The sequence below is a fragment of the Oikopleura dioica genome, chromosome XSR (assembly GCF_907165135.1).
Source record: "Oikopleura dioica chromosome XSR, OKI2018_I68_1.0, whole genome shotgun sequence".
In the NCBI taxonomy this organism is placed as follows: Eukaryota; Metazoa; Chordata; class Appendicularia; order Copelata; family Oikopleuridae; genus Oikopleura; species Oikopleura dioica.
In genome coordinates this window covers 8863085-8888093 of record NC_137294.1, presented here as the reverse complement: position 1 = coordinate 8888093, position 25009 = coordinate 8863085, and the positions used below count along the sequence as shown (strand labels likewise).

The 25009-nt window shown below is 40.8% G+C and overlaps 8 protein-coding genes, 1 long non-coding RNA gene and 1 other non-coding gene across 10 annotated transcripts; 5 read left to right on the top strand and 5 right to left on the bottom strand.

Annotated features, from left to right (window-relative positions):
- Positions 1-322: 322 nt before the first annotated feature.
- Positions 323-2203, bottom strand: LOC145707829 (tektin-1-like). The gene is made up of 10 exons (XM_081785410.1): positions 2067-2203; positions 1750-1934; positions 1615-1685; positions 1411-1573; positions 1288-1368; positions 1075-1228; positions 840-1028; positions 687-795; positions 540-646; positions 323-449 (listed from the first exon to the last, which is right to left on the bottom strand). Exons 1-10 carry the CDS (start codon positions 2140-2142, stop codon positions 397-399), a joined length of 1188 nt encoding a protein of 395 aa, XP_081641536.1. The 5' UTR covers positions 2143-2203; the 3' UTR covers positions 323-396.
- A 325-nt stretch (positions 2204-2528) lies between these two features.
- LOC145707860 (uncharacterized) lies at positions 2529-3443 on the bottom strand. The gene is made up of 4 exons (XR_014134776.1): positions 3392-3443; positions 3221-3350; positions 2848-3033; positions 2529-2803 (listed from the first exon to the last, which is right to left on the bottom strand). It is a non-coding gene; the product is annotated as an uncharacterized LOC145707860 (long non-coding RNA).
- A 232-nt stretch (positions 3444-3675) lies between these two features.
- On the bottom strand, positions 3676-4929 carry LOC145708178 (uncharacterized). Its single transcript, XM_081785826.1, has 4 exons — positions 4729-4929; positions 4577-4689; positions 4133-4495; positions 3676-4089 (listed from the first exon to the last, which is right to left on the bottom strand). Exons 1-4 carry the CDS (start codon positions 4877-4879, stop codon positions 3706-3708), a joined length of 1011 nt encoding a protein of 336 aa, XP_081641952.1. The 5' UTR covers positions 4880-4929; the 3' UTR covers positions 3676-3705.
- Positions 4930-9078: 4149 nt separating this feature from the next.
- LOC145709177 (uncharacterized) lies at positions 9079-10192 on the top strand. The gene is made up of 6 exons (XM_081786857.1): positions 9079-9264; positions 9323-9361; positions 9401-9681; positions 9720-9823; positions 9861-10006; positions 10108-10192. Exons 3-6 carry the CDS (start codon positions 9669-9671, stop codon positions 10190-10192), a joined length of 348 nt encoding a protein of 115 aa, XP_081642983.1. The 5' UTR covers positions 9079-9264; positions 9323-9361; positions 9401-9668.
- Positions 10193-10547: 355 nt separating this feature from the next.
- Positions 10548-11504, top strand: LOC145709176 (uncharacterized). Its single transcript, XM_081786856.1, has 3 exons — positions 10548-10760; positions 11173-11299; positions 11344-11504. Exons 1-3 carry the CDS (start codon positions 10674-10676, stop codon positions 11502-11504), a joined length of 375 nt encoding a protein of 124 aa, XP_081642982.1. The 5' UTR covers positions 10548-10673.
- A 975-nt stretch (positions 11505-12479) lies between these two features.
- On the bottom strand, positions 12480-15098 carry LOC145707843 (pyridoxine/pyridoxamine 5'-phosphate oxidase-like). Its single transcript, XM_081785428.1, has 5 exons — positions 14945-15098; positions 13164-13324; positions 13007-13121; positions 12745-12963; positions 12480-12701 (listed from the first exon to the last, which is right to left on the bottom strand). The coding sequence occupies exons 1-5, from the start codon at positions 15093-15095 to the stop codon at positions 12586-12588; spliced, it is 762 nt and encodes a 253-aa protein (XP_081641554.1). The 5' UTR covers positions 15096-15098; the 3' UTR covers positions 12480-12585.
- LOC145707846 (uncharacterized) lies at positions 13459-14868 on the top strand. The gene is made up of 4 exons (XM_081785432.1): positions 13459-14101; positions 14142-14349; positions 14389-14544; positions 14587-14868. Exons 1-4 carry the CDS (start codon positions 13866-13868, stop codon positions 14665-14667), a joined length of 681 nt encoding a protein of 226 aa, XP_081641558.1. The 5' UTR covers positions 13459-13865; the 3' UTR covers positions 14668-14868.
- Positions 15099-15166: 68 nt separating the features above from the next.
- On the bottom strand, positions 15167-15240 carry TRNAT-AGU (transfer RNA threonine (anticodon AGU)). The gene has a single exon. It is a non-coding gene; the product is annotated as a tRNA-Thr (tRNA).
- A 1464-nt stretch (positions 15241-16704) lies between these two features.
- On the top strand, positions 16705-21313 carry LOC145707856 (electrogenic aspartate/glutamate antiporter SLC25A13, mitochondrial-like). Its single transcript, XM_081785442.1, has 9 exons — positions 16705-16757; positions 18299-18331; positions 18684-19032; positions 19075-19265; positions 19311-19689; positions 19811-20525; positions 20568-20751; positions 20794-21082; positions 21129-21313. Exons 1-9 carry the CDS (start codon positions 16709-16711, stop codon positions 21130-21132), a joined length of 2193 nt encoding a protein of 730 aa, XP_081641568.1. The 5' UTR covers positions 16705-16708; the 3' UTR covers positions 21133-21313.
- Positions 21314-21472: 159 nt separating this feature from the next.
- On the top strand, positions 21473-23361 carry LOC145707339 (protein-cysteine N-palmitoyltransferase HHAT-like protein). The gene is made up of 5 exons (XM_081784856.1): positions 21473-21666; positions 21795-21933; positions 21998-22321; positions 22361-22891; positions 22939-23361. The coding sequence occupies exons 1-5, from the start codon at positions 21627-21629 to the stop codon at positions 23345-23347; spliced, it is 1443 nt and encodes a 480-aa protein (XP_081640982.1). The 5' UTR covers positions 21473-21626; the 3' UTR covers positions 23348-23361.
- The last annotated feature ends 1648 nt before the right edge of the window (positions 23362-25009 follow it).

Here is a 25009-nt window from a genome sequence, read left to right as displayed (position 1 = left end):
ATAGCTTTTCCGTTGTGATTGGGATAATTAGGTGCACTTTCACGTTCACGCATCGTAACTTCGGACAATTGAAATTTGTTATTTATCAAAGTAAATGTCCATGATTCAGCGAAACTCCCACGGATTCATGCTTCTGATCTTTTATTCTGAGGTTTTATTCTCGGCCTTGCCTAGTCACTGATGATTTTAAAATATTCTCATCTCTCATCCTTTTGCTCAGAGTAATCACCACTGGATGATTATTTTTAAGAAATCTTTAAATATTAACTGTTAGAGAGTCAAATTGTTATTTAACTTTCTCGTGTTCAAAAATGTTCAACGCAAAAAAAATTTTCGAGTTTATATTTTCACAAATACGCTAATACAAGGTACAAACAGGGTCGGAGCTGACTGAAACTAGAAAAACTTGAAGCTTATCGATTCCCTCTCAGCAATGCAGCAAACTTCATCTAAAAACAGTTTCATAAAGTTTTTGACGTTTTTGGTGCTTTTTGTGAATCTAAAATTTGCTACACCCCGCCGCTTCGCTAAGCTCTTACCAATGTAAATTGTGTTTTCTTTGATCTTGATCTCTTCCTGGAGCTCAAGTTGCTGTCGCTTGAGGTCTTTCATCTGCACGGTGGCACCGTGAAGCAGCTCCACCAGGCTAAATATGACTTAGCGAAAAATCATTCCAAATAACCGACCGATTAATATTTTCGTTGATTTCCTTATTCTCGGCTCGAAGCTGCTTATGCGGCTGATCCACGCAGTACTCATAGTTCGGCCGCCCCTGGCGCATCTCCATTCTTGTTTCTAAACTCAATGTTGCCAAAGCGAAGTTAATGTCGTTATTTTACCGCAAACCATCAGCGAGCCTTCTTTCGCCTTGATGCCTTGCTCCAAGTCAAGAATTGACTTCTCGAGCTCGCTCACCTCCTTCATCACTAGATCAAGCTCATTCGTCATCTTTTTTTTCGCGATCTTGGTCTCTTTGACGCGCTCGCTGAATTGGAAGGACGTTTTGCGGTTCGCTTCAGTCATATTCTCTTTTGAAAACAGTTATCGTCGTCAATTATCAAAACTATAATTTACCTGTCGTTCGTCGAAGAATCCCCTCAACAACTCCTCGGAGATCTCGAGAGTTGTCTCTTTCTTTTTCTGCCTTTGCTACGTTCACTTCTGTAAAATTTTGCCATTGCGATGGTGTGGAGTATCCATCCAAAGTGACTTTTGCAGTCATTGGACGCTATAAAAACTGTTACTCGTGATTCTCCGAATGAATTCGAAACTATCCAGGTAACTTACACGCTGAGCATTTTTCGAGTTGTTGTGGAGCTGCTGAGCTTCGTCGTCGATTCTATGGGCCGTTAGTTTGTCTTTTTGGTCCTGAAATTTATTTGAAAGCTGTTGGCTTTTTGGAGACTATACTTTTTCTAGGTGGTATCTGGCAGAGCGGTTCTTTCTTATTTGCTCCGTGATTTGATCAATGCAGTCGCTGAGAATATCACTAGATGAGAGAATAACGTCTATTTCTTTTGCAAGATCTTTTTCGACGACATCATGGACATTGTCGACATCTGTTCGCTGCTCTCTGGGAAAATGTTTATTCTTGAAAGAGATCTGTAAAGATACCTCAATGCTTGACAGTGACGGTTAATCTTCACCGGTTCAACAGTGGCTTTAAGTGCTTCGGCGACTGTGTCCTTGATAATACGTTAACCCCCATAATTTTAATCACGAAATTTAGACGCTTGACCAAAAGCTGACCTTAAGATTTAGCAGCGTGTCGATTTCATTGTTGAGTTCGTGAAGCTTGTTCTCAATCTCGCCCTGCCAGTGATCGACCTTTTGGACCCGCTGGTCCAGCCGCGTGGTTACAGCGCGCTGGGTATTTCTTGTGTGTTTAGCCGTTTCTTCTAGGGCTCGAGCCGCTTCATCTCGCAAATCCTCGACTTTAAAAAACACGATTAAAAACAAACGTGCATGTATCAAAATTTTCGTGAGACAGAATTTTCTCGAGCACATTTGTCAAAGGAGAACAGTTATCTATTATTTTCAAAGCGATAAATGATAAATCTACTTACCAATCGTTCTCGCCCGCTGAGCGTGCTGAATTTTGGCATTATTGTGTTGATTCCACTGGTGAATCGAGTACTTCATTTTTTTCTACTTCTCTCGCTTCAATAACAGTTCCCTTCTGTCTTCAGAGAAAGTTGGTTGCTATGTGCACTGAGCTGTTCCTCCCCCTAACGACGGTGCTTAACGATATTTTTATCGAGTGTTTTCACACGTTTTTCATTTTCTTTCAGAATTACTATTTTAAAATATTTCTATTTCTTTTTGCAAAAAAATTTTCAAATTCGGCAGAATCTTCGACGATGGCAGATATATCGCTGGCGCTAAATTGCTGTATATACAGCCCACTTATCGCTACGTTCTCTGTGGCTAGTAGTAAGCCTCGGTTATTTTACCACAGAGGTTCTTTTCAAAAATAAACTCATTCTCCTTCCATGGCTTTAGCTGTTTTCATAAATTCATTTTTCATTCTTTCTTTAATAAAACGTCAATGCAGCAAGAATCAATGACCAAGAATTTCGTGCTTCACCACGTTAAGTCTCATGGAACATCAAAAGTTATACAGCTTAAAAATGCATAAAAAAAGTTGCGAAATAGTGTTTGCAGAAAGCTAGTCAGTCTTTGAAACAACTGCGAGACCACTGAGTAGGTGACGTTCGAGCTTTCTTGTCAAAAGGTGATACTTGGCAAAACGGCGGCAGTGCTGGAGGTAGTCAGCACCTATTCGGCGGAGATTCCGGCCAAGCTTAATTAAGACAGTCGCATCATATCTATTTTATTGCTTCTTACTCTGTAAATCTGCAACGTGGGATTCTGTGGCCATCGCCGTGACGATATTGACTCTTCCTCGTCGTTCTCGAAATCGAGTTCGACGTAATCATCGACAAATCGTGTCGACAGTTTCCGATTGATTGACTCGCTGTTGTCATTTTTTCGCGCTGTGCATTTCACTGTTCCTTCATCATCAAATACAGACTGAAATGTAAAAGTCAAATTCGGTCATTCGGGCTCTATTTATTTGATCGATGCGTGTTTTTTCTTCTGGTTTTTTGAACATGTTTGATTGAACGTTTCGAAATAATTGAGTTTAAAACTTCGAAGTGCCTCAGCTGTTCTTGTCGGAATCGAATAGCTGAACTGTCAAAATATCTCGTAGACCTACAAGCACGTTGGTTTCCCATCTTCTGAGCACCCTGCGAGTTTTCTCTATCTTTTGAATCCTTGCAGGTTCTCATCGATCCATTCTCTCGCTGCTTTCGTCGACTTCCGGATTCGGGTCAGCGGCCCTTTAACTTTTACATCATTATATTTCTGCTGAAGTAATGGAATATACCCTTGGCAGCGAGAATGCAAGATACAAGTAGAAGAAAAACTCTCATTCTAAGACATCGGACTCGTCTTGACTTTTTTCGAAGGTCTTATATAAAGCGAGGGAATGGCGCCTCCTCGAACTTTACAAATACCGGAACATCGATTCTAGGTAGTCTCAGGGTTATCCAATTCTTCGCTTGGGGGAGACTTAAAATCTTGTATCTCACCTTTTGCATTCACAGTGAAGAAATATATTTGAAAAATATTGTAATTTATTTTATCACATAATTTATACAGAACTTATGAGTTTTAAGAACTCAGTTGACAGTAAGTGAATTATGCATTGTGCAGACCGAGCTCGTCGAGTCCCATGTGTCGGCGTAACCTGTCCATAAATCGGCGAATGCGGCGAGGCCAGCTTGTGTTCCAGTAGTCCATGCCGTTGTTGACCATGTATGCGAGTTCGCAGCCATCAAGGAGCTCAGAGTTAAATCGGTTCCACTCTGCCTCTATTCCGTCAATGTCGATTGGGTCGAATACTGCTGGATCGGGGCCTCTAACTTCACGGGTGCTTTGGTCTCCATTAGGACATCGACTAATTCCAGACTGAAATCGACTAAGAAGTTGTTCCAAGTGGCGATTAGCCAGCTCATGGCGATCAGAATGAATGATTTCCGTGAAGACCTCTTCCAAATCGTTCTCGAAAGCCGTAAGAACTTCCTAACAAATAAATCAAAATTACTATAAATGCTTTTAAACTTACGACTGCAGGTACTAGAGGATATGATGTCGTTGTTTCTGGAGCTGTCGTTGTGCCTGCATCGTCGAATCTCCAACGCAAAATAAAACCAGCACCTTCATTATTCTGATCCGTGTCAAAACCGATGACCAAATGATCCGAATCTAGCTCAAGCCAGTTTCTGAAGAGCTTCGATTGAATTTTTTCTCCGCCCTTAGTCTTATAAGCTGCCATTCCGTTGTATGGTTTCGTCGCCGAAGTCAAAGAAGAGCAGAGACGCCCGAATCCAACAAGTTCTTCATTTTCTTGACCGTGAATTTTAAGGCCATCGCTCCCGCATGCAGCATTGTGTTCGATTCCAAAGAAAGCGCCTTCTTCTACCACGATCTAAACAAAATTGATATCAGCAAAGAAAACTTAAAGTGCGCACAAGTAGAGGTTTTCCGTTATTTCAATTATTTTTGTTACCGAAATATGCTGGCCTGGAGAAGCTTTGATTTCCCATCGACAGTTGAATCGGCTTTTATAATCAGAGATTTGAATTGTCCCTTGCGAATTTGTGAACAGAGCTCCATCGCATCCTACATAAAAGTCAAATAAACCGAAACTTTCTTTCTTACCTTCAAGATTAGCGCAGTCTTCTACAGATTGGCAGATCGGAGAATCCATCAGATATCTATTGGAAGCGCGCTCTTCATCGTAATTGTCGTAATCAGTCATGTTTTCAAGAGCATTTGCTAGTCCAAAAAGGGCTAGAATTCTTCTCGTCATTCTGTCTTTTGAATATTTTCTTCGACTTTCTAAATCTCTGTGAATCGAAATCAAAGTTCGCTCAGTGCTGTCGAGCTTTACGGGACGAGCGTTTTTACGCGCCGTGCTTAGCGAGCGAGCGCCACCTAAATTTTCACGATTTCGGCGCGCAAATGTGCGCACTTTTTTCTTCTCATCATTGGATAATTATAGCTTTCAGCGCTGGTAAGAATTTATGCGTTTTTCATTCTCTAATTGTGTCCATCGCTGATAATTCTGCCCCAAATCTGGGAAGGCCATAATTTTGCTGGGTTTTAATGTCATCAACTTGAGAGCCTTCAAGATGATTCTGCTACTCGTTGTAAACGTCAATGATCCACTGTTACAGTAAATCAGCGAGTGAAATGATCTTTTAAAATTTGTTCCGTTACAGAAGAATAATCCCTTTTCAGATCTGAAATCTTTGATTAATCCTCCTTCTTAATTTTTCTGCGCGCGAAGGAAAAATGTAATCAAGGGATGTGATTTATGATGAAGAGGCGCAATTAGGAAAATTAATTTGGAACTGATGTGTGCGCTTTGGCAGGATTAACTCAAGCCTCTCTTGCTTTTCTGGAATTATATCACAGAGAATAGAGAATAAATCCATTTCTTACGAATAATTCTTACAAGCGAAGGAAGAAAGGTCTGCGGGATAAATTACTGAGCCCAGACAAAAAAAGACATTACGTAAACCTAAAGCGATTGACGAACAACCCAAACTGCATTTTGAGCTGAGAGATGCGACATATCTGAGGCGAATACTTCCGTAATACAAAATTCTCAAAAATCGTTAATTGCCCATCGCGATGGCGGTAATAAGCGCGCAGGTACTTATCAGAAGCGAAAGAAAGCTTTATTTGAACGAATGTTTCATAAGTCTAATCGACTTTGTTTCAGCCAAAGAGTTGCAGCAAAAGCCCGCTGAATGTTTATCTTCATCGCAATACTCACCGGTATGGACACGTCGAGACCGCGGACTTGCCAGCCTCGGTCGATTATTTGGTCAAGAACTCAACCGAGATTTTATGTTCCAAGTTTTCGAGCTGACGAGGAACTTTCATTAGCTTGAGTTTATTCTTGGAAAAATTGACTTGTGGTCATACAGGCGATGATAGAGCACCCTTCTTCATTGGATTCGGCTTTTGGAAATTCTAAATGATCGCTTTAGAATTTTAACTCTTCAACGTGTACTCCACGGCGAAAACGTCTTTTCTTCTCGATTCTCACGTTTCTATCCGGCTGCGCTGCGTGAGAAACATGCTTATCAGAATAAATCGACTCTTCTTGAGGACATTCTGGAGCCACATTCCTCAACTTCTGCCTCGACTAACCTTCCAAGCGATAACCCTATCGTCTGTGAAAATGACGAAATGGATCCTCTAATTCCGAGCGAGAGAAAAAATGAACAGAAACTAGGTAATAAGTTCTCAGTAATGACATCTGAATGGTATGTAAAAGGGAATAATCCGCATTTTATTGTGCAAAATACGCTGTAATGATAACATGAGTTCGTTTTATTGACAAGATGTCATCATTTACCAGTAATTATTACAGTATATTTTCAATTTCGAAATGTTAAGAGAAAATTGAACAAAGAAAAAGCGAGCGAAGCGTGCACCTCAAGGACAGGTTCCACAAGTTAACCTCAAATAATTTATATAATTTAATAAGAACGTTTCAAATATTCGTAGAAGGAGGTGTGCGTTTAAAATGCAGCGGTAATCCTGGATTTTGAGGAAATCCATAATTGTGATGATTTTGTAAATTGTCGAACGTGGATCAAGTTTTGGCTCGGAAAGGGATAAGACTTATCTGTTAGAATTCCATGGCCTATAATTTCTAAAAGCTTATATCCTTAAAGATTCCTGCACTTCTTCCTCAACTTTGTACCCAGAAGGAAAGGGTCTCAATAATCCTTGCTCATAGTACTTAAAGTAAAGGAGTCCTAGCATTAATGAAACCCAAAATGAAGTTCCGAAAAAGAAACGTGATATTTTCTATAATTACCGTGGCTCCGGGGTCGATTCCGATTGTTTAATAAGAGGCGCAGACAAAATATCACCCAGCCGAAGCCACCCCGAACTAAGCCCTCGGTGAAATCTCATCAACTGGACGAGAAAATAGAACGACATGCCATTTTCGTCAAGGAAAAGCTTTTATCTTCCACTCGTTCAAAAAGTAAAGATTCCTTTACTGTAAGCAAAGCCTTTAACAGCCGCACAAACACATTCTTCTCTGCCAATCTGGGCAAACAGAAGTAGTGGAGTGCGTTTTGCCCTGCAAGTTTGGCCGCTCAGAAGATGCAAGTCATGAAAGAAAAATGCCCAAAACCTCCGAACAACATGAAAATTCCGTATCGCGGTATGATATTAGAATCCTTAGGTCGCGGCCATCATTTTGGTACCAAACCGTAAATAAAACATCGAATACGATAATTCAAAAAGTGCTCTAAAGTAGCAATAGCTTCCACAAAGTGCATGGAATTCGGATAAGGAAGTGCACTCTTTCTATCACTGCAAGTGCTGATACGGAAAACTACCGTTAATTGGAAGCCACGTGCGAAAACACCACATAAGTTTTGTTTTTAGAATAATAGCCGTTTTAGTACTCGTCAAGTGGAAGATGTGTGCCCAACGCGACATCATCACCACCGACAAAGGAATCTAGTTCAAAGCTTGTTTATGTATCTTCAAAGGATTGTTGCCTTTATTTTTCAGGGGAAATAAGCACTCTTATAAAGAAAAAAATTGAGCTGATTAAGCAAGAATCGTGAAGAGAAAGACCACCATCAGTCCATCTGGACGCAGTGCTTTGGCTGTATGGCAGACGATAGTTTCAATTCTGACTCTTCTTCTTCTGGAGGCTCATCAACAGACAACTCATTTGACGACTCTTCCCAAGGAGGTAGGAAGTATTTACTCCATTATCTCACTCTTTTTAATATGTTTCATGACACTGCGTATTGAACTTTTCCACGTTTTTCTACGGTATAAATTAGTCAATCCGAGCTTTCTTGACGCGATCCTTCGATTGCTCTTTGTTCGCAAAGAGGAGAAATCGAATGCGAGTGGTGCCGATGCCGACTCAGGTCTTCCCTCCAAGAATTTTAAAATTATTGCAAATTTTGAAATTTCAAAAAGAGATTCGAATTTTTAATCCCCCTTAGGGATGAAAATTGATGAAAATCCTTTGTGGGAAATCAATCGCGGCTTCCATTTAACCACTTCTGTGTGTATTATCTATATGTTTTCATCGTTGTTTCACCGTTCAAAAATTTCGACAGAAAATCTTTACTGTTTAGATGATGAAAACGATGACGATGAAAATGTGGAGCTCGGAGGATCTGATGATGGAGCAGGATAGTGTCAGAAAATAACTTTGCTCCGAAGTTTATTCTGTCTGAACACCTACGAAGGCGATTCGCCAGACGAAGACGAAGATGACGACGATGCGGATGACTTCAATGAAGATTTCCTTTCTGCCGAAGAAGCTGAAGATGATTTTAATTCAGATGTTCTGGATGACGATAACAATGACAATCAAGGAGGGAATAAAGAGGACGGAAGCGAGCGAAGTCAGGATCAAGACGACCAGGACTTGTTTGATGAGTTCTCCGACAGTCTCACCGAGCTAAGAGTCGGCAAGAAACTCTATCAGAGCGGGGAAGAGTGCTCAGGTGGTACGGACGACGAAGTAAGCGCTCAGCAATAATACAGACCAAATACTCAAAAATTCAGACTGGTGGTGAAGCCAAGTCAATGGGCGACGATGATTGGAGTTGTTTCTCGTACGTTGAATAGTCTCTATTTTATTTCTCTGTAGCTTTGAAATAACTGTAAAAAATAAAGTTAGAAAGAATCTTTTGCTGTCATGATGACAATTTGTTGGTTGCAAGAACGAACAATAGGTAGTATCATTTACATATGCGCGATTGAAGGAGTCGTGCCGTAAAAATAGAAAAAAAATCCTTGATGGAGTCTCGAGAAAAACGCGGTTGGGTCAGTTCCGAAATTAAAACAGATAAATAATAGGGTTACTATCAAGTGATAGGAGCAGCTATTTATTTTCGAAAAAAGGCGCATAAACTTCGCTGGGTGCATGCAAAAGATGGACGCCAGAATTTGCTTATTTTTCCAGAGACACACCACGTGAAAATCAGCCGCCTCAAAGTGAATGAATGCTTTTTCATAAGGTGAACGATTGCTTCAAAATTTATAAAAGAATTCATCGAAGACGGAAACCTGATGAAAAATGGCGAAAGTGCACAATTCAAAACTACGCGACAGACACAAATGAGAGGCTATTACAGTACGAAACCGTTCTGAATCTTCTCTCCAGGTCATCGCTTTGCGCGATCGTGACAGGTTAAGAATAAATCAGGAATTTTTAAATTTGACGCTTTAACAATGTAATAAACCTTAGATCTTGGGGGAAATGCCGATGAAGCGCAAATGCAATCTGGTACGTGGACTCTTTTTTGAACGATCTAATGTCATTTAGATAATTACCGAGCTAACATTCGGAAACGCGCTCGCGAGTTGATCCAGTGGATTCTTGTCTCAGGCGATTCTTCTTCTCTTGGCGTCACTAAGGACAATATTATAAGTAAAGGTCACACCTGAACTTGTATTTTATAGAGCGATCAGAAAGCAACCGTGCTTCAATTGGAGATATTATTTTAATTGAATAAATAGTGCCGAAGATGACCTTGAGATGAAATTCTAAAGTCGACAAAGGAAGTGATAAACTGACAGCTGAAGATTCTGCGATGGAGAAGGCGGGTAGGAACGGAAATGATAGAGCACGAGTTGAGTTTTAGATACCTGGGCGAGAAGATACCGCCAACAGAGATTCCAGGCTTGGGCAAGTCCGCTAGGCAAAGCTTATGATCCCGTCGGAAAAACTGAAATGCATACACCCAAAGTAAGAAAAACTTATTTTTATTCCATTTCTCCCTCAGCTCATCCGACGAAGCCTTGCGTTAGAATTGGAAGAAGAAGAAAATGCGACTGAAGCGGACTACGAGCCCTCAATTGAATTACCTGCCTCTGCAAAATCGCGAAAGAGGCGTGAGAAAACGAGTTCTCTCATTCAGTCGGAAATCCGGTGCGTGTGCTAATCGGGATTTTGCCATTGTCATCTCGAACAAGCTGACACCTTTTCTTACATTGTCACTGTTTGATTTAAACAGATTAAACTGTTTTCAGCTCCGGCAAGAATGAGCAAAATCTTCTTAGAAAAGTTTCAAATGTCCGAAAATATCTACTTAGCAGACCTTTTGAAACTGAATGAAGCCAGCATTTGAGCTCTTTTCGACGGCAGGTACAGTCGCCTGTCCGCTGTGGTAGTAGCTGCATGGATCAGTTATATCGTGCAGCAGACACGAATACGGGAATGAAAGCGAACACTAGATGGCGGAAAGGAGTGAATACTGTTGGCCTGTTCAATTTTCGAGGAAAGCGACACAACAGGCCGTTCACGACAATGCATCAGCTAAATAATACTTCTAAATGCAAGACAGACGATGAGCTTATTAGTTACAAATTTCAACTTAGGAATTGAGCTCACGAACATAAAGATATTTGCATCTACCGGAAAATTAAATAATTACCGAGACGGCTCATTATGAGACTCTATTGAAAGATATTTATACTGGCTGCTGGAAAACATCTCGGAGCGAGTTAAATGCAGACCTCCTTCCACCCTGGAAAGATCAAGAATCGACATAGACTTTCCCGATTACATTCACGCCGAAGGATGTTGGAATACGTTTATGACATCTGGCAAGCGTCACATGACCCGCGCCCATTTCAACACTATCAAAAATAACGAAAGTCTAATTCGACAAGCTGACGTTAACGTAAGTCTAAATAAAAATCATAAAAAACTTTTTTTGCCTGAAACTTGAGACGAACAAATGTTCGTCCCTCTCTATACTTTTTCCTAAGGCTCGCCGAATGGCTATCAAATTTGCATTCCCGAAGCATTTGGTAAAAAACATTCACCGAATGTTCTTTCTAAGAATCGCTTCTCGCTTTTATTGAAAACCATTAAAGAATCGTTTGCTTTGAGATTAATGGACTATCAGTGAACCAGGTGATAGCTCGCTCAGCACTACTTCCATTCATAATGGACATTCTGCATCGCAAAGAGCTTTTTCTTCTAATTTCGACCATACGTTTGTCAGACTAACTTTCATCGATTAAAGCGCTCCTATAACTCAATAGATAAGACTAACTCCTTGTTTAACTCTTCACTACAAATATTTTCAGCATGTAGAACCAGGCAGCAAAAAGTCTGTTATATCGATGAAAGAAAAACTCCGAAGCTATGATTTGACACGGTTGGGAAGACTGCGTGCGAAACAAGAAGCTCTTAACAATGTGAGAAGCAGAACAGGTACGAAGACATAGAACATAAAAAAGTAAAGAGAACGAGCTAAGACTACCAAATAATGAAGAAGATGAGGTCGAGCGCTTCTCATTTTACGGAAAAGACGAAGAAAAATGAAAAAGAAAAGGCCGCTGGCAAATGGCTACTAAAAATCAAGGATAAGTTCAACAACGAACAGCTTGATTTTCTAAGGAAGTTTGAGCATTTCTGATAATCCTGAATAGATGCAAACGAGATTTCAAATGTTCATCTCAAAAAGGTGCGAGCTTGAAGATCTTGCTCACGTGAAAATACCGAAGAGTTTATCTGCACAAGAAGACTTCTTTCGAACATTACGAGTCCTAGAGCTACACGAAATACAAGATCCTGAGATGAAAGCATCGATAGAGTTCGTCCGGTAAACAAATTTACATCGCATCTTTAACCAAAATATTAACAAGCGACATGCTGTGCATCGATGAAATTTCATTCGACTCTTGGTTTGAAGGAAGACAACTTGAATTGACTCCCTCTGTTGATTCTGATTTCCCAGTTTCGGAGCTTTGATTTTATTAGATAATATTTTAGGGTCTGTAAAGAAATAAAAAATCGAAATAGAAAATCAATTTGCAGCATGCCGTGTAACACTTAGCACTTTCAATATTTCCCTCTAAGAGGACTTGTACAGGAACCTGTATGGACGAGCAGAACCACTGGAGCGTTTTTCGATGTCGTTGAATGCCGAACTCCATTCTAAGTCTTGAAGGGGGAGCTTGAAAGGATTCAGAATCGCCTCATTTTGAAGAAGATAGGCGGATGAGAAGGTGCTAGAAGTATAATTTAATGCGGAATCGAAAAGCTAGAACTAACCTCAGAGCCAGAAATTTTGCGAGAAAAATCGTTTGCATTTTGAGAAATATTCTCGTTATTGCTCTCAAGTAAAACTGTTTCAATCAGAGTAATTGGTCTAACCGAAGACGCGATTTTATTTATTCGACTAGGTCGTGAATAATCAATGAGGGTGAGGTGTTGTTAGAAGTCATTATTTTCCTGGGAGCTTGTTTTACACTGAGACTTTGTTAGGCTTAGACTTTCTATTAGAAGGTGAAATCACTTAAAATAATCTTGAAATGAACATCTAAAACTATCCAATGATCAATTGCAGCCAGAAATATTCATCGAACAGCTTCTTGAACAAACAATCGTCCACAATTTAGTTTTTCTTTTATTTTGTGAGAAAAGACACGTGTTTTATGCAGGAACATATTCATCTTGAAAACCAGAGAACCCGGTTTATTGACAATTTGACTAATTCAAGGTGCGAGTCGAGCTTTTTGCCAGCCATCGCTAAGCGTTTTAATGAACGCTGAGTCTTCTTCGAATCCTCGTTTTGAAAAGACCACTCTATCGTGGAGTCGATTGCTTTGCCCTTCAAGAAAATATTTAAAAAACATTCTTCGGCAGTTTTATACCTTGCCAGAATTCTATCCAGTCAGGGTCAACGCTATAACCTCCCCAGTTGGGCATCGGAATAGAATCTTTTTCCAGAAATTCTTCGTTTCTTTTCCACAGCCATTCTCGGCTTTCTACTATTTTTGACTGAGGCGATGCTGCGGATCCCGCTTGCGACGCTTTCGAGCGTGATTTGAAATAATCTTCAGATTCAGTTAGAGGGACCTTTGTTGCCTTCCCTAAAATATAACAGTCAAAGTGCAAAACTGATAGAAAAAGTACCTTCGATTCTTATTTGCTTGTGGATGTCTGCCCAGTAAAACACGAGAGCAACGTTGTTGTTATTTGCAATTTCCTGAGCTTTTCTCCCTTCGTAATTCGTGAAAAACACAAAGCCCTTGAAGACATTAAGTTTTGATGAGAGTCAATGAAATGAAACCTTTTCTTTGGAAAATTCTTTGAGAAGCACTACTCTTGCAGAAGGTCGACCAGAAGAGTCTACTGTAGCGATTGTCATTGCATTGGGCTCTTCTAGAGCTTTCGCAGCAAGGCTTATCCATTCTCCAAAGAGATCGAATGGGCAGCTCCAGTTGGCAATCGCTTATATTTACGTAAGTCTGTGAGAATTTCAAAGATGTCGATTCCTACTTGAAGAATATTTCCTCGCATATTCTCTGTCACAAAAATGAAGGTAAACGAACAGGATAGAGAGTAATTTTGATAGATTGTAACTTGAGTATTTCAGCTGATCGTAAGTGCTGCATTCTTGGGAGTTGCCACCGCTATCAACGCGTGCACCGGCAGCGGTCCTCTCGAATGCCCACCCGGAGGAACTACCTACCAGTGGTGCCGAGACAATTTCGTTGACTACGTCGCCGAGCCCGATGTCGATGGAAATGTTGAGAAGCCAAACCCTACTCACGTTAAGACACACGAGTCTCGACGACCACTCGCCCGAGAGCCACGAGAAAACTGGCAGGTCGAGTTCAAGCGAGTCGCCGCCCGACTTCTCGCCCAGGACCCCTCTATCACCTCCAACAAAGAAGTTGCCGACTCTCTACTCTCCTACTTCCAGAGCCTTTGGCCCACTGACGGATGGGTCTTTGTCGTCGTCAACAACAACGAGGCCTCTGATGACTGCATGCAGATGAACAGCATCGAGAATGGAACTCATATGCGATCGTGCTTTGACCACTGGTACTCTGGTTGCCGAGAAGAGGTCGATGGTCTGGTCGGCTCTAAGGCTTGCCGAAACGAGATCATCTCCGACAACAACACCAAACGATCCGCCATTGGTGTTCAGGTCAACCGAGCCATCGAGCATATGATCAAGGTCGACAAGAGACACGTCTTCTGGTTCACTTCTCACGCCGAAGGGTACAGTTTATTTTTTATGCAAATATAATGAAATCTTTAGCTGCGAAGAGAACGGCGAATGCGGCGCTCTCAACCAGTTCGGAAAACCATGGAACACTGCTGGTGATAAGCCACGAGTCATGGACCAGATCGGATCTAAGTTCGGTGTCTCCGCTAAGGATCTTACTCTCAAGAACGACCTGATGCGATCTATGGCCGCCAAACTCATCTGGCAACACTACCGACAGGGTCTTGATCGAGAATTCATCGTAAGTAGATCAAAAAGATTCCCTCTCAAAGTAATCTAGTCCATCAACAACGACTACTGCTCCAGCTGGGATACTCTCATCACTTTCTGCTCCAAGACAAGCCAGCCCGACGGAAACAACGTCTGGGGCGACATCGCCTGGAACAAGGTCAACATCGACGACGCTCACTACTTCACCGACTACCAAGAATACGAGGTTCGCTGAGACGAGGCCCACTTTTCTAATTTATTTTTCTAGATCGGTCTTGAAGACGATTGGTACGGAAACAACGGCATGGGCCAGTGCGTCACCATCGGCGTCGTTCCATTCTCTCACTAAGAACTCATCCTTCTGACAGCAAACCTAAAATCTTTTTGTTCCGACACTACCGCTAATGGACAGACCAGCCCGACGGAAATTGCCTCAATAGGCGATTTTTAGACTACTTCATCACAACTGTACATAAATTGACTGACTGACTGCTGATGTACATATAGTTTCCGTTTTTCATACTCGCAAATATACTTTCTGTAAGTTAAATCTGTATTACTTCCCTTTCGCATGCAGTTTTTACTAGATTCTAGAGGATAAGTTCTTTCAAAGAAAAAATACATACCTTCATCAGTGAAGCCGTCGTTTTTGTCATTATACGCGGGGCGAATTGTCTTCAAGTCCATTTTCTGGTCAAGATCTCTGTTCGCACTAGAACTGCGCAAAAAACGAACGTTGCGAAGAACGCTATTTCTAAATAAACGACGGGATAGCATCGTTTTTTCGTTTACTGTTTTCGATCAACTTGACGCAAAAATGACGTAACCTGAAGATCGAAAAAACAAAAAGGCCCGACCGAGATTTGAACTCGGGATCTCCTGATTACTAGTCAGGCGCTTTAACCAACTAAGCCATCGGGCCTGTCTCCGCGGATCTCTAGAGTTTATTATGAATAACATATGTTAAAAAATGAAAGAATATTTTTAAATTTCAACTCGCGAAGCAAGAACTAGGAATGTTCGGGTCGATGCAGAATGCCAAGTATTTTTCACTCGCACAACCCAAGTGAATGTAGCAACTCAGGAAGGATTAATGACCACAGCAAACTCCTTGACTACTGAGCAATCGTCGATTGCCAATCGACTACAACAACCAGGGCATCAACTCAGGAGACATTGACAGCTAAATCAATTGAGTTAACTCTCGAGTCCACAACAAAAACGACGACGACTTTCACCTCGATACAAATAACGATTATGACAACAACGTTTTTCTCGACTGTGGAAGTATCCATAACACTAACGACTTCGTGTATTCCTCAATAAATCTATAACTCACGACATCTTCTAGTGTTTATTCCAATTTGACTTTTCATGCGTTGCTGGCGAAATAATTCCGATTTCAATTCATTCGCCTGATTTTATTGTAAAATGTCCTCCCTGACAATCTAAATGACTATGAGGTAAAACAAGAACTATAAAATTTACAGTGTAAATGCGTTTGTTATTACAGCGAACCTTTTATTATTTCTATTCTTTCCTGTCTAGCGTGATAAAATTGATGATATTTGATGATAATAATCGTTTAACAAGTTTAAGGGGGGGGGGGTCGACGAGAATTTTTCCGGCGAGATCGTAATTTCGCTTATACTCATAGTCTGGATACGAATCTTATATTTTTGGAATCTACAGATCCTCCTGAATCTGTTGAGCCTAAAATCATTTGATAAAAATTAGATTTAGGGGGTAAAATGAGCAAAATTGTAAAAAAATTGATCATTTTTAGTGCATTTTCGCGAAAATGGCCCTACTTTGAGTCGATTTTTGACCGATTTTTTCTGGTCAGAATTTTTTCTAGTTTTCGCCGCCTGATTTTTTCAACCCTTTTCTATCCACCAATAAAATCAGATTTTGCCTATCTACTCAGGTTTTCCCGCATTTTTGGTCACGGAAATCCCGATTCTCGTCGACCCCCCTTAAGTCTGCACAAAAAAGAGAAAACAAATCGTTTTTCAAATCAATTTTCAATTGCCCAGTGCGCGTTGCGGCAGTGATTAGCGGGCATAATTCATCTTTTGTAAGTGTCTAAATTTTTGCCTGTCCGAACTGTAGGCGGCTTTTGAAGGTTCGCTTGGGCGCCCAGTGTCATGAACACGTCGGATAACCGTGTTCAAAACTGCTCCAGGTTGAGTTTTACGATTCCTTCAGCAGAAAAAAAGAGACCGAGAGCGAGAAAACTAACCGCAAAGTTTATTTATTTCCCTGTCGACGGAAACGAATTTTAGCAGATTTATATTTATTTTCTCTAGAATACTGTATTTGAATCTGTTTGTGCTCGAGCTTTGTCGATTTGTCTAACAGTCATCTTCAGCAGTAAAGGAGACTGTGGGATGACACCACAGGGGCTGGCAAAATGCGTCGTTCAAGAGGAATCATCTGGTGAGTCCGATCAATGATACCGAGTCATCAAAGTCATTATCTCGAACATCATCAGTAATATTCAGTATGCAAAGGATTTTTTTTCTTCCTTTATGAATGGCGAAGTTAAATATTGACTCAAAAGGTCCATTTTTTGTTTCTACCAGCGGCTCCGCCTGATGAATTTTGAAAACTGAATTGTTGAAAAGTGAATCTATTCTCAAAAAAATGAAACATTCTGAATAGCACATTCTTTTGAAAGTTTCATTTACGAGCAGCGGGACTTGAGTTATTGCTGATGAATTACCATAAGAATTTTTTGGCCGAAAATTTTTTTTTTCGAGTTATCACTTTATTCTGAAAGCCCATATCAGAATTAGTGGATTCCCAAAATTCTAGCGCCCGATGACGTCATTATGACGTCAGAAAAGATGATTTTATCATCAAGATAGGCAAAACTTTTTAACCGTTTTTGAGAGGGTTCTTGTTTGAAATTCGTGTTTTTCTTTTCGGAATATTTTTCAGCATGAAAAACTGAATAATCACCCGACATTACACCGTCCGATATCGTAGTTAACCGACCGGTAATTTCGCCGGTTAAAAATAAAACCGGTCGGTTCGATGAAATTTTGCTGGGTGATTGTTCAGTTTTTCATGCTGAACAAGATTCCAAAAAGAAAAAAATGAATTTCAAACAAAATCTATGTCAGAAACGGTTAAAAAGTTTCATCATTTAGGGCCTTTTTTTAACCTTAATTCATCATAAATGACGTCATAATGACGTCATTAGGCGCTAGAAATTTGGGAATCCACTAATTCTGATGCGGGCTTTCAGAATATAGTGATAACTCGAAAAGAAATTTTCTGCCCAAAAAATTCTTATGGTAATTCATCTGCTCTCGCTTGAGTTAGTAGACTTACATAAGCCCTGGCTTACATAATTCACATGCCCAGGTACTTAAAGCCTTTATCAGATCGATATCGCTGTTAGTCATCGGTTTTAGGCACCGATTTCTTTGTTTTTTGGCTCTTTGAAATACTTTTCTCACGACGGAAAAGGTTTCGATTGGCCCTGGGGGTCTTCTCATCTGACTCATTTGTAGAACTCCTCAGGGAAACCGTAATCGAAAGAAGCAGAGAAACTTACTTTTATGTACTCTTTTTCTATCTCCTACAAAATTTATCGTACTCCTCGGGTTCTTTGTTTACCTAAGAATGAGTTTTGACTAATCTGCCTGTAGTTCGACGTTTTATTGATTATAATTGTTATGCTTGATCCTATACCATATCATAATTTGAAAATCTGCGACCTAATTCTAGTCATATGAGGGTTGAGTAGCCTCATCAGGGGTGAAAAATTTGATTCAAAAGTAGTTAGCTCAAAGTTACCAGAATCACTTGGGGTGGTTATTGCGCAACGGCAGCCCATGATAGGGCTGCCCTGTGTGCCTATAAAACTAGCATTGAAAATTTGCCTGAAGAATTGAATTCGCAGGCGAATAAACAAAAAAAAAAACGATACAAGTTCAAACAAAGAAAAAACTTTCACAACACATTTTTAGAGAGAAATCGTAATAGCAAACGCGACATGCCAGGTATGAGACAGAATCGAAATCACTCTTCGAATTAAGTTCAAGTGCACTTACAAGTTCATCGATATGATCTAGTTTTAGAGCTAATAAGGACCAATTCTTTAGCAGGAGCACCGACAATTAAATTCTAGCACAAATAGCATGAGAAAACTCGAATTCGGCGACCGATCAAAGAATTGGTTCTTTTGGCCCTTGACTTACAGTAAAAACATTACAGAGTTTAGAACTCCCTCAAAACCTCAATGCAATGCAAGCCCAAAATTTTCCCTGGCACCTGGATGGAGGTCCCAGGTCTAGGATTTCATCCGTCGAGTATCTGACGCTTTCTCTGATTGCAAATTAAAGTTCTTTCAAGACATCGATGTTCAACGAATGCGACGCGCCACTATTGAAGAGCTTGACGAGATCTTCAATCGGTATGCCAGTCTTGAGGAAGGCTCGCAGCGCTACATGACTCCTTCCGACTTCCTCGTCGAGTATCTCGGCCTGCCGATCAAGTGCGAAGAAACGGTCGCTCTCCTTGCCAGCGCCATCGACACGACGGGCGACGGACGGATCTCGCGGGGCGAGTTCTACGCTTTCGAAACTACTCTCAACTTGCCCGATTCGCTCTTCAGAGTTGCCTACCAGCTCTTCGACCAGGACGGATCGGGTTCTATTTCTCTCGACAATGTGCGAGACCTCATGAGTCGAGTTGTTCTCAGGTGCGTTTTAGCACGCTTTCTATAGAAGTAAGACGTTTTTAGGAATACAGACCAGGCACTGCCAGCTTTCAACTTCGAATCAGACTACGTGAAGCTGTTCTTTGGTTCCGACTTCAAGCATCAGCTCAACTACGACGAATTCACCGAGTTCATCCAGGGCTATCTCCAGGAATACTCGAAGCAAGCCTTTTGGCAGCAGCGGAAATTACGTAACGGCTTTGTTACTCCTGACGGTAAGCTAGGCCACTGAGTTGCATCACTTTCATCCGCCCGTTCAGTCTTTGCCGCCATCATGACTGAAATTCAACCTTTCCAACTGACCTCCTGGACCACCAGCCATCTCACAGCCTTGGCACAGGTGTTCAACAAGGGACACAATGTCAACTACGCTTTCTTTACCGCCTTTCACAATCTGATGAAGAACATGGAACTTGTGCGTAGAATCTATCAGTCTCTCTCTGGCCGCGACCGAACATACGAGTGTACCAAAGTTGAATTTATGATCGCTGCGCAGCGAATCTCTCAGCTGACCCCGATGGAAGTCGAAATCCTTTTCACAATGTCTGACCTTTACGAGCCCCGAGGATTCATCACTCTCACCGACATTGAACGAGTCACTCCTTTCGAAGAAGGTGTCCTCCCTTACAATATTGCCTCTCAGGAACTGATATAGAAAAGCTTTTTTTACAAATGATAGTCTAATAGAAATTTTTCTACCATTTTTACCATTAATATTACCATATTTACCATTTTCAACTGATTTTAAGAGAGTTCCTATATCATCGAAACAGCAAAAAGAAACTATCGCTGAACGAACTGCATTTTCTTATGTTGCTGAACAGGTTTACCGATTTGGGCTCGGTGTCATTGCTGGTATCGCTGGTACTTTGGTGGTCTACCCGATTGACTCCGTGAAGACGCGCGTTCAAAACCAGCGAAATGTTATCGGAGAAACGCGGGCGGCGACGACGATGATGTACAACGGCTATGCAGATTGCGCCAAGAAAGTCATTCAGTACGAAGGATTTGGGGCGCTCTACAACGGAATCGCCGCTCAGTGCCTTGGCGTTGGTCCTGAAAAAGCCATCAAACTCACAGTTAACGATTTCATGCGAGATTTATTCCGAAAAGACGATGTCGTTCCCGTCCCTCTCGAAATTGTCGCCGGTGGTGTTGCTGGAGGTTGCCAAGTTCTTTTTACGAACCCTCTTGAAATCATTAAAATCCGAATGCAGCTTGATAAGACTGCCAGTTTGGCTGGAACCTTCAAAGACGTCGGCGTGAAAAGGCTTTACGTTGGTGCTTCTGCCTGTCTTTTGCGAGATATTCCCTTCTCGGCAATCTACTTTCCTGCTTATGCTCATTTGAAGAAGGCACTTTCAGAAGAAGATGGTCACTTGCCAATCCAGTACGCGCTCTTGGCCGGTTTCCTCGCTGGTTTCCCCGCCGCTGGTCTTACTACCCCTGCTGATGTTATTAAAACCCGTCTTCAGGTATGAATGATCGTCAAATCCCAAAACTAACAATACATTTAGGCTAAACAACCCGAAGGAGTTGAGCCTTACAAGGGTTTAATAAGAACAGGTGCTCGAATCTGGAAAGAAGAAGGTTTCAACGCACTCTGGAAAGGAGCAGGTCTCAGAATGGTTCGATCTCCTCCTCAGTTTGCGGTGACTCTCTTCGTCTACGAATTGCTCCAGCGATTCTTCCAGGAACGAGGTAATTCTTACGACTAATGTAATGTACGAATCATGAATTTAGGAATGTCATTTTCGTCCTCAAAGCCCATCGGTTCCGTTCACAAGCCAAAGACCATCCACGTAGCGGATTTGCCACCAATCAACCCAGATCATGTCGGCGGCATGAAGGTTGCCGCTGCTACTTATGCCGGTATCGAACACAAGTTTGGTCTCAAGCTGCCCCGTTTCAAAGCATCTGAGGTTCCAATCTATATCAACACTGATACGTTATCATCCGAATTCAACTCTATTCCTCCAGTTCAATCCCCAGAAATAAATGTCGACGTCCAAAATAATGAAGGTACATCTAGGTAAATTTTACTTTGATCTAAATGAGAAACTAAATAATCTTTATAGCTGAAAGAGTGTGACAGAAAACGAGTTTTGTATTTATGTTTGGTCGTGTCTTGCCTCTCCGCCGCTTTCCGGTGGAATAACCTCAGTTCATGAAAGCTCAGAATTGATACTGCAATATGATGCATTGCCGACCCTACTGTATAAATCTTTATCGCGCGAGAATAAATATAAGAGACTTCTGAAAACATTGTAACATTGAAAGCATGTGAAGACTATTTAAAATTCGGCTTGATCATATTTGAAGATGATAAAATGATGCTCCAATGAATGAGTTAGACATCTCCTCTTCCTCTTTTTCTACAAAAATATCATCTGTCTAGTACTGAGTATACCAGTAGGCTAAATTAGTGCGTGGACATTTTAAGTGTTGAGTTTACTATGATCTCGAGTTGAAGGTCACGATAGTGCGTTATCGACTACCGCACTGCTCAAATGGCCTACTCCCCGCTGCTGATCCACAGCTAGATAGAGAAAAGAAAACAGGAAAAATAATAAAGAATGCGACACGGGAAAGTAGAGTTCTCCATAGCGTGCTTAGGTAAGTTACCTTTCCGCTTATTTTATAACAGTAAATAAGTGTGAATTCGAAGATAATGTCTATTCGAAATTGTATCTGTAATGACGATAACGCTAAATGATATTTAATGCTAACTAAGTTGTCTGTAGTGGTGTTCTATTACGTGTCACATGGTCTCCATGAGCTTGAGAGCCGCTCATCAGCGATTCATCGGAGACAGAGGCTCCCAAGAGGTGTAAAAGACAATTTAAAAGAAGGATGGAAATACGTTAGTAGAAAAAAAGATGGGCACTGGTCTCGCGACACATTTCTTGCAGTAAATCTCTAAAACATCAAAAGACCCGTTGAAAAGTGATGATGAGTGGGACTCTTTCTGCGCACTTGGAATTGTGAATTCATCAGTCGCTATTGCTAGTTACATTTGTCTCTCTGGTCTTATCACCAACAAGCTGCGAAGAGTGAAGAACTACTTTGAGAACGATATAATAAGAGTGCTTATTTCTTTGGCATCAATTGGCTATTTATTCTCTTGGAAATATTTGGTCTTGACACTTCTGTTACCTATTCTTATTCTATGTCAAAATTCTCTTGTTCCCGATGCAGCAGTCAACTTCGCTATGATCGTTTCAGTTCTCCTTGGCTCGTTTTACTTTCCCCATATAATTGAGCAGCTCAAGTAAGAAATAAATTATGCTAGTTAATTTCATAATTTTAGCACTAATTCTACGCTTGGATTTCTAGCTGTGCCGATGGTCGTAATGCTTGTTTTTCGGTGCTATAGCTTTTGCTTTGAGTCTCGGAAGGCACTCAAAGTGAAAGACACTATTGATTACTTCTCCTATGTTTTTTACCTTCCAACATTCATCTCTGGACCGGTTATTCCCTATGATTCGTTCAAATCCGCCGACGATAGAAAATTCAAAAACTTCTTTTCGGAAATGCTGTGGACTTTTCTAAGGTTAACTTGGATCTTCTCGTTGTTGTTTTTGTTTGATTACTGTCTCCACTACATTTATCTCTTCTCCGTGACAGAGGAATTAGCTAAGATGACACCAACATCTGTCGTCTTACTAATGGTGCTTCTGGTGGTGTTCGACTGGGCCAAATGTTTCTTTATTTACGAAATTGTCAAATCTATCATGGCATTCGACGGTCACGAGGGACCTGCCTTTCCTCCAGTACTCTGTTCCATCTCGACCTTTGCCGACACATACTTTGATCGAACCTTGCATTTTTGGGTTTCCAGGTAAAGGATTATCAGAGAAAATTACATAACAAAACAACCCCAAAAAGATATTTATACGACCCACGAGCATCCAAAGGCTTTATCTCCGAAACAATCGGTGCAATGCTTACATTTGTCATCGTATGGCTCTCGCAGGGAATGAGCTGGACTGTTGGAATCTGGGCAATTGTTAATTTTCTAGGACTTCAACTTGAGTCACTCATGGGTCGGACATTTGGTGATGAATTTGATCGTTGGAGACTGAAAAGCCTGCTCCTAGGAGTAAACTACTTCTTGATTTTGCTGGCCAACTTGACTGGCATCATTGGTGTTTCAAAAACAACGAAACTTTTGAGCTACTTTGCAAAAATTAGTTGGTCCGACTTTGCTACTGTCATTCTTATCCTGTATTGCTACACTGTACTGAACTACTACCGCCAGAATCGAAGCACCGCGGCAAAAAGAAAGATTGAATAAATAGTTTTTGCAAACTCGTGACTCCAGTTTTAATCTCATGATCGTTCTTCTAATGTGTCCGTTTCTATGTCAGATCGATTACATTTGAACCTACAGAGGTTTAAAATGAACGGTGAAGCACCACACTTATTTTTATGCTCTTACCCTGACGTTCAGCAAAATTTGAATGTGGGCCTTATCGAAAGATTATTTGATATCCAAGCAAAAAAAGATAGTTTTTTATTGAATCTAAATATAAAATAGACGGCGCATATTTAAAATCTTTCTTCAATAATATACTTCATTTGTTCAGCTAGATTCTTGCATGGAAATTTTTAAATGAGGCCGTAAATTTGAAAATAAATCATGAGAAGCTTTCCCGCCAGCTGCATTTTTTGTCTTCTCCGCAACCAAGTGCTTCCAATTACAAGGGCGTTACATAAAATTTTACGACTTTGAAAGACGTTTCCATCCTGATTTTTGAGTCAGAAATACAGTATTCTCTGTTCAAAGTACGCCAAAAATGAATTGATACAATCAAAATCAATTAGATACTTGATAGGCGATACACGAGTTTTTTTAAATCACGAGTATTTTATAGTTCGCGTTTCTTTTCCATTCAAAAAACGAATAACAAGTCAAGTTTGATACTAAAGATAGAGCTTGAGGAAGTTGAGATTCAAAACCGACCGATGAATGGTTTTATTTTTGGAAAGAAAGACGAAAATAGTATCGGAAAGAGGGATGAACACGCTTTGATTGAGTGGTCCCTCACGAGGTCTGTGTCGGTCACGCTATCCATGACGCTGCTGGTATCTGATACGGATCACTTCCACAGCTGAAATTCGATTTCTAATATTCAGCGGATCTCTTCGACGATCCAGGAATTTTTAGCTTCTTATCTTAATCTATTAGGCCTTTCCACAACAGCAATTAAGTTACCCTGAAACTCTTGGGAAACTCGTTATTTTTATCCGGATTAGCTTGATTTTCTTCATCTCAATTTGCATGTAAAATGTAGAATTGGAGCCACGGATTATTTGTATTGAAGACATATCGCAGCTACTGTATCCATGATCGAATAGCGGCCTGATTTCTTACTCCTTTGACGACATCCTTCGCACGAGGGCTTCATTTGAATCTCCATAGAATCTCTACGGGGCCACATTCCAGAGGACACGTGCCTGAGGGTGTGCCTCTCGAATGTCTTCTGATTCGCCGCCAGCTTCCGGATGTGCGGGGAGTACTGAAAATACTTTCTTACGTGGATAGACAGCTGGCACTTAGAGAGATAGAAACTGGAACAGTTTCATTACATAATGTCGCTGTATCGACTCTACAGAAGTTTTCGAAATCGTAATTTTCCAATCGATCCTAAATGTTGCAATAATGTACACAAAGATGCAGACCGAAGCCGTAAATCTTAACCTGGCATAAAAATGTCGTTCTGAAAAAAATATTTGCAAGACTGATCACAAAAATCATGAAACGACACTTGAATATGAAATTAAATTACGGATGATAACTTTATAAACTTCTAACCTCAGTCTAGCCAAGTAGAAGGATACTTGAACAGGTTTTCCTTCTTTTATGAAAGCGCTGAAGGAGAATATGTGTTTGTCAGGTGATATTTTTTTCTCGATCGAGAAAGAATGGCAAAGACTTCCTGAGTTTATCTAGCGA

What these genes read in the sequence shown, in the direction of transcription:
- LOC145707829 (XM_081785410.1), bottom strand. Translation starts at nt 2,142, where the DNA reads ATGAAGTACTCGATTCACCAGTGGAATCAACACAATAATGCCAAAATT. An exon ending in CGTCACTGTCAAGCATTGAG is followed by an intron (nt 1,574 to 1,614) that starts GTATCTTTACAG and finishes ACATTTTCCCAG; the next exon opens with AGAGCAGCGAACAGATGTCG. An exon ending in AGAAAACACAATTTACATTG is followed by an intron (nt 450 to 539) that starts GTAAGAGCTTAG and finishes AACTGTTTTTAG; the next exon opens with ATGAAGTTTGCTGCATTGCT.
- LOC145708178 (XM_081785826.1), bottom strand. Translation starts at nt 4,879, where the DNA reads ATGACGAGAAGAATTCTAGCCCTTTTTGGACTAGCAAATGCTCTTGAA. An exon ending in AGACTGCGCTAATCTTGAAG is followed by an intron (nt 4,690 to 4,728) that starts GTAAGAAAGAAA and finishes ACTTTTATGTAG; the next exon opens with GATGCGATGGAGCTCTGTTC. An exon ending in ATCCTCTAGTACCTGCAGTC is followed by an intron (nt 4,090 to 4,132) that starts GTAAGTTTAAAA and finishes TTTATTTGTTAG; the next exon opens with GAAGTTCTTACGGCTTTCGA.
- LOC145709177 (XM_081786857.1), top strand. An exon ending in CTGAAATGCATACACCCAAA is followed by an intron (nt 9,824 to 9,860) that starts GTAAGAAAAACT and finishes TTTCTCCCTCAG; the next exon opens with CTCATCCGACGAAGCCTTGC. An exon ending in CTCATTCAGTCGGAAATCCG is followed by an intron (nt 10,007 to 10,107) that starts GTGCGTGTGCTA and finishes AACTGTTTTCAG; the next exon opens with CTCCGGCAAGAATGAGCAAA.
- LOC145709176 (XM_081786856.1), top strand. Translation starts at nt 10,674, where the DNA reads ATGACATCTGGCAAGCGTCACATGACCCGCGCCCATTTCAACACTATC. An exon ending in TTCGACAAGCTGACGTTAAC is followed by an intron (nt 10,761 to 11,172) that starts GTAAGTCTAAAT and finishes AAATATTTTCAG; the next exon opens with CATGTAGAACCAGGCAGCAA. An exon ending in CAATGTGAGAAGCAGAACAG is followed by an intron (nt 11,300 to 11,343) that starts GTACGAAGACAT and finishes GAACGAGCTAAG; the next exon opens with ACTACCAAATAATGAAGAAG.
- LOC145707846 (XM_081785432.1), top strand. Translation starts at nt 13,866, where the DNA reads ATGCAGATGAACAGCATCGAGAATGGAACTCATATGCGATCGTGCTTT. An exon ending in GTCTTGATCGAGAATTCATC is followed by an intron (nt 14,350 to 14,388) that starts GTAAGTAGATCA and finishes AAAGTAATCTAG; the next exon opens with TCCATCAACAACGACTACTG. An exon ending in CCGACTACCAAGAATACGAG is followed by an intron (nt 14,545 to 14,586) that starts GTTCGCTGAGAC and finishes TTATTTTTCTAG; the next exon opens with ATCGGTCTTGAAGACGATTG.
- LOC145707843 (XM_081785428.1), bottom strand. Translation starts at nt 15,095, where the DNA reads ATGCTATCCCGTCGTTTATTTAGAAATAGCGTTCTTCGCAACGTTCGT. An exon ending in AAGAATTTTCCAAAGAAAAG is followed by an intron (nt 13,122 to 13,163) that starts GTTTCATTTCAT and finishes AATGTCTTCAAG; the next exon opens with GGCTTTGTGTTTTTCACGAA. An exon ending in CAAGCAAATAAGAATCGAAG is followed by an intron (nt 12,964 to 13,006) that starts GTACTTTTTCTA and finishes GTTATATTTTAG; the next exon opens with GGAAGGCAACAAAGGTCCCT.
- LOC145707856 (XM_081785442.1), top strand. Translation starts at nt 16,709, where the DNA reads ATGACACCACAGGGGCTGGCAAAATGCGTCGTTCAAGAGGAATCATCT. An exon ending in TAGCAAACGCGACATGCCAG is followed by an intron (nt 18,332 to 18,683) that starts GTATGAGACAGA and finishes AGTTCTTTCAAG; the next exon opens with ACATCGATGTTCAACGAATG. An exon ending in CGGCTTTGTTACTCCTGACG is followed by an intron (nt 19,266 to 19,310) that starts GTAAGCTAGGCC and finishes CCGCCCGTTCAG; the next exon opens with TCTTTGCCGCCATCATGACT.
- LOC145707339 (XM_081784856.1), top strand. Translation starts at nt 21,627, where the DNA reads ATGCGACACGGGAAAGTAGAGTTCTCCATAGCGTGCTTAG. An exon ending in GTTCTCCATAGCGTGCTTAG is followed by an intron (nt 21,667 to 21,794) that starts GTAAGTTACCTT and finishes AGTTGTCTGTAG; the next exon opens with TGGTGTTCTATTACGTGTCA. An exon ending in GTTAGTAGAAAAAAAGATGG is followed by an intron (nt 21,934 to 21,997) that starts GCACTGGTCTCG and finishes CCCGTTGAAAAG; the next exon opens with TGATGATGAGTGGGACTCTT.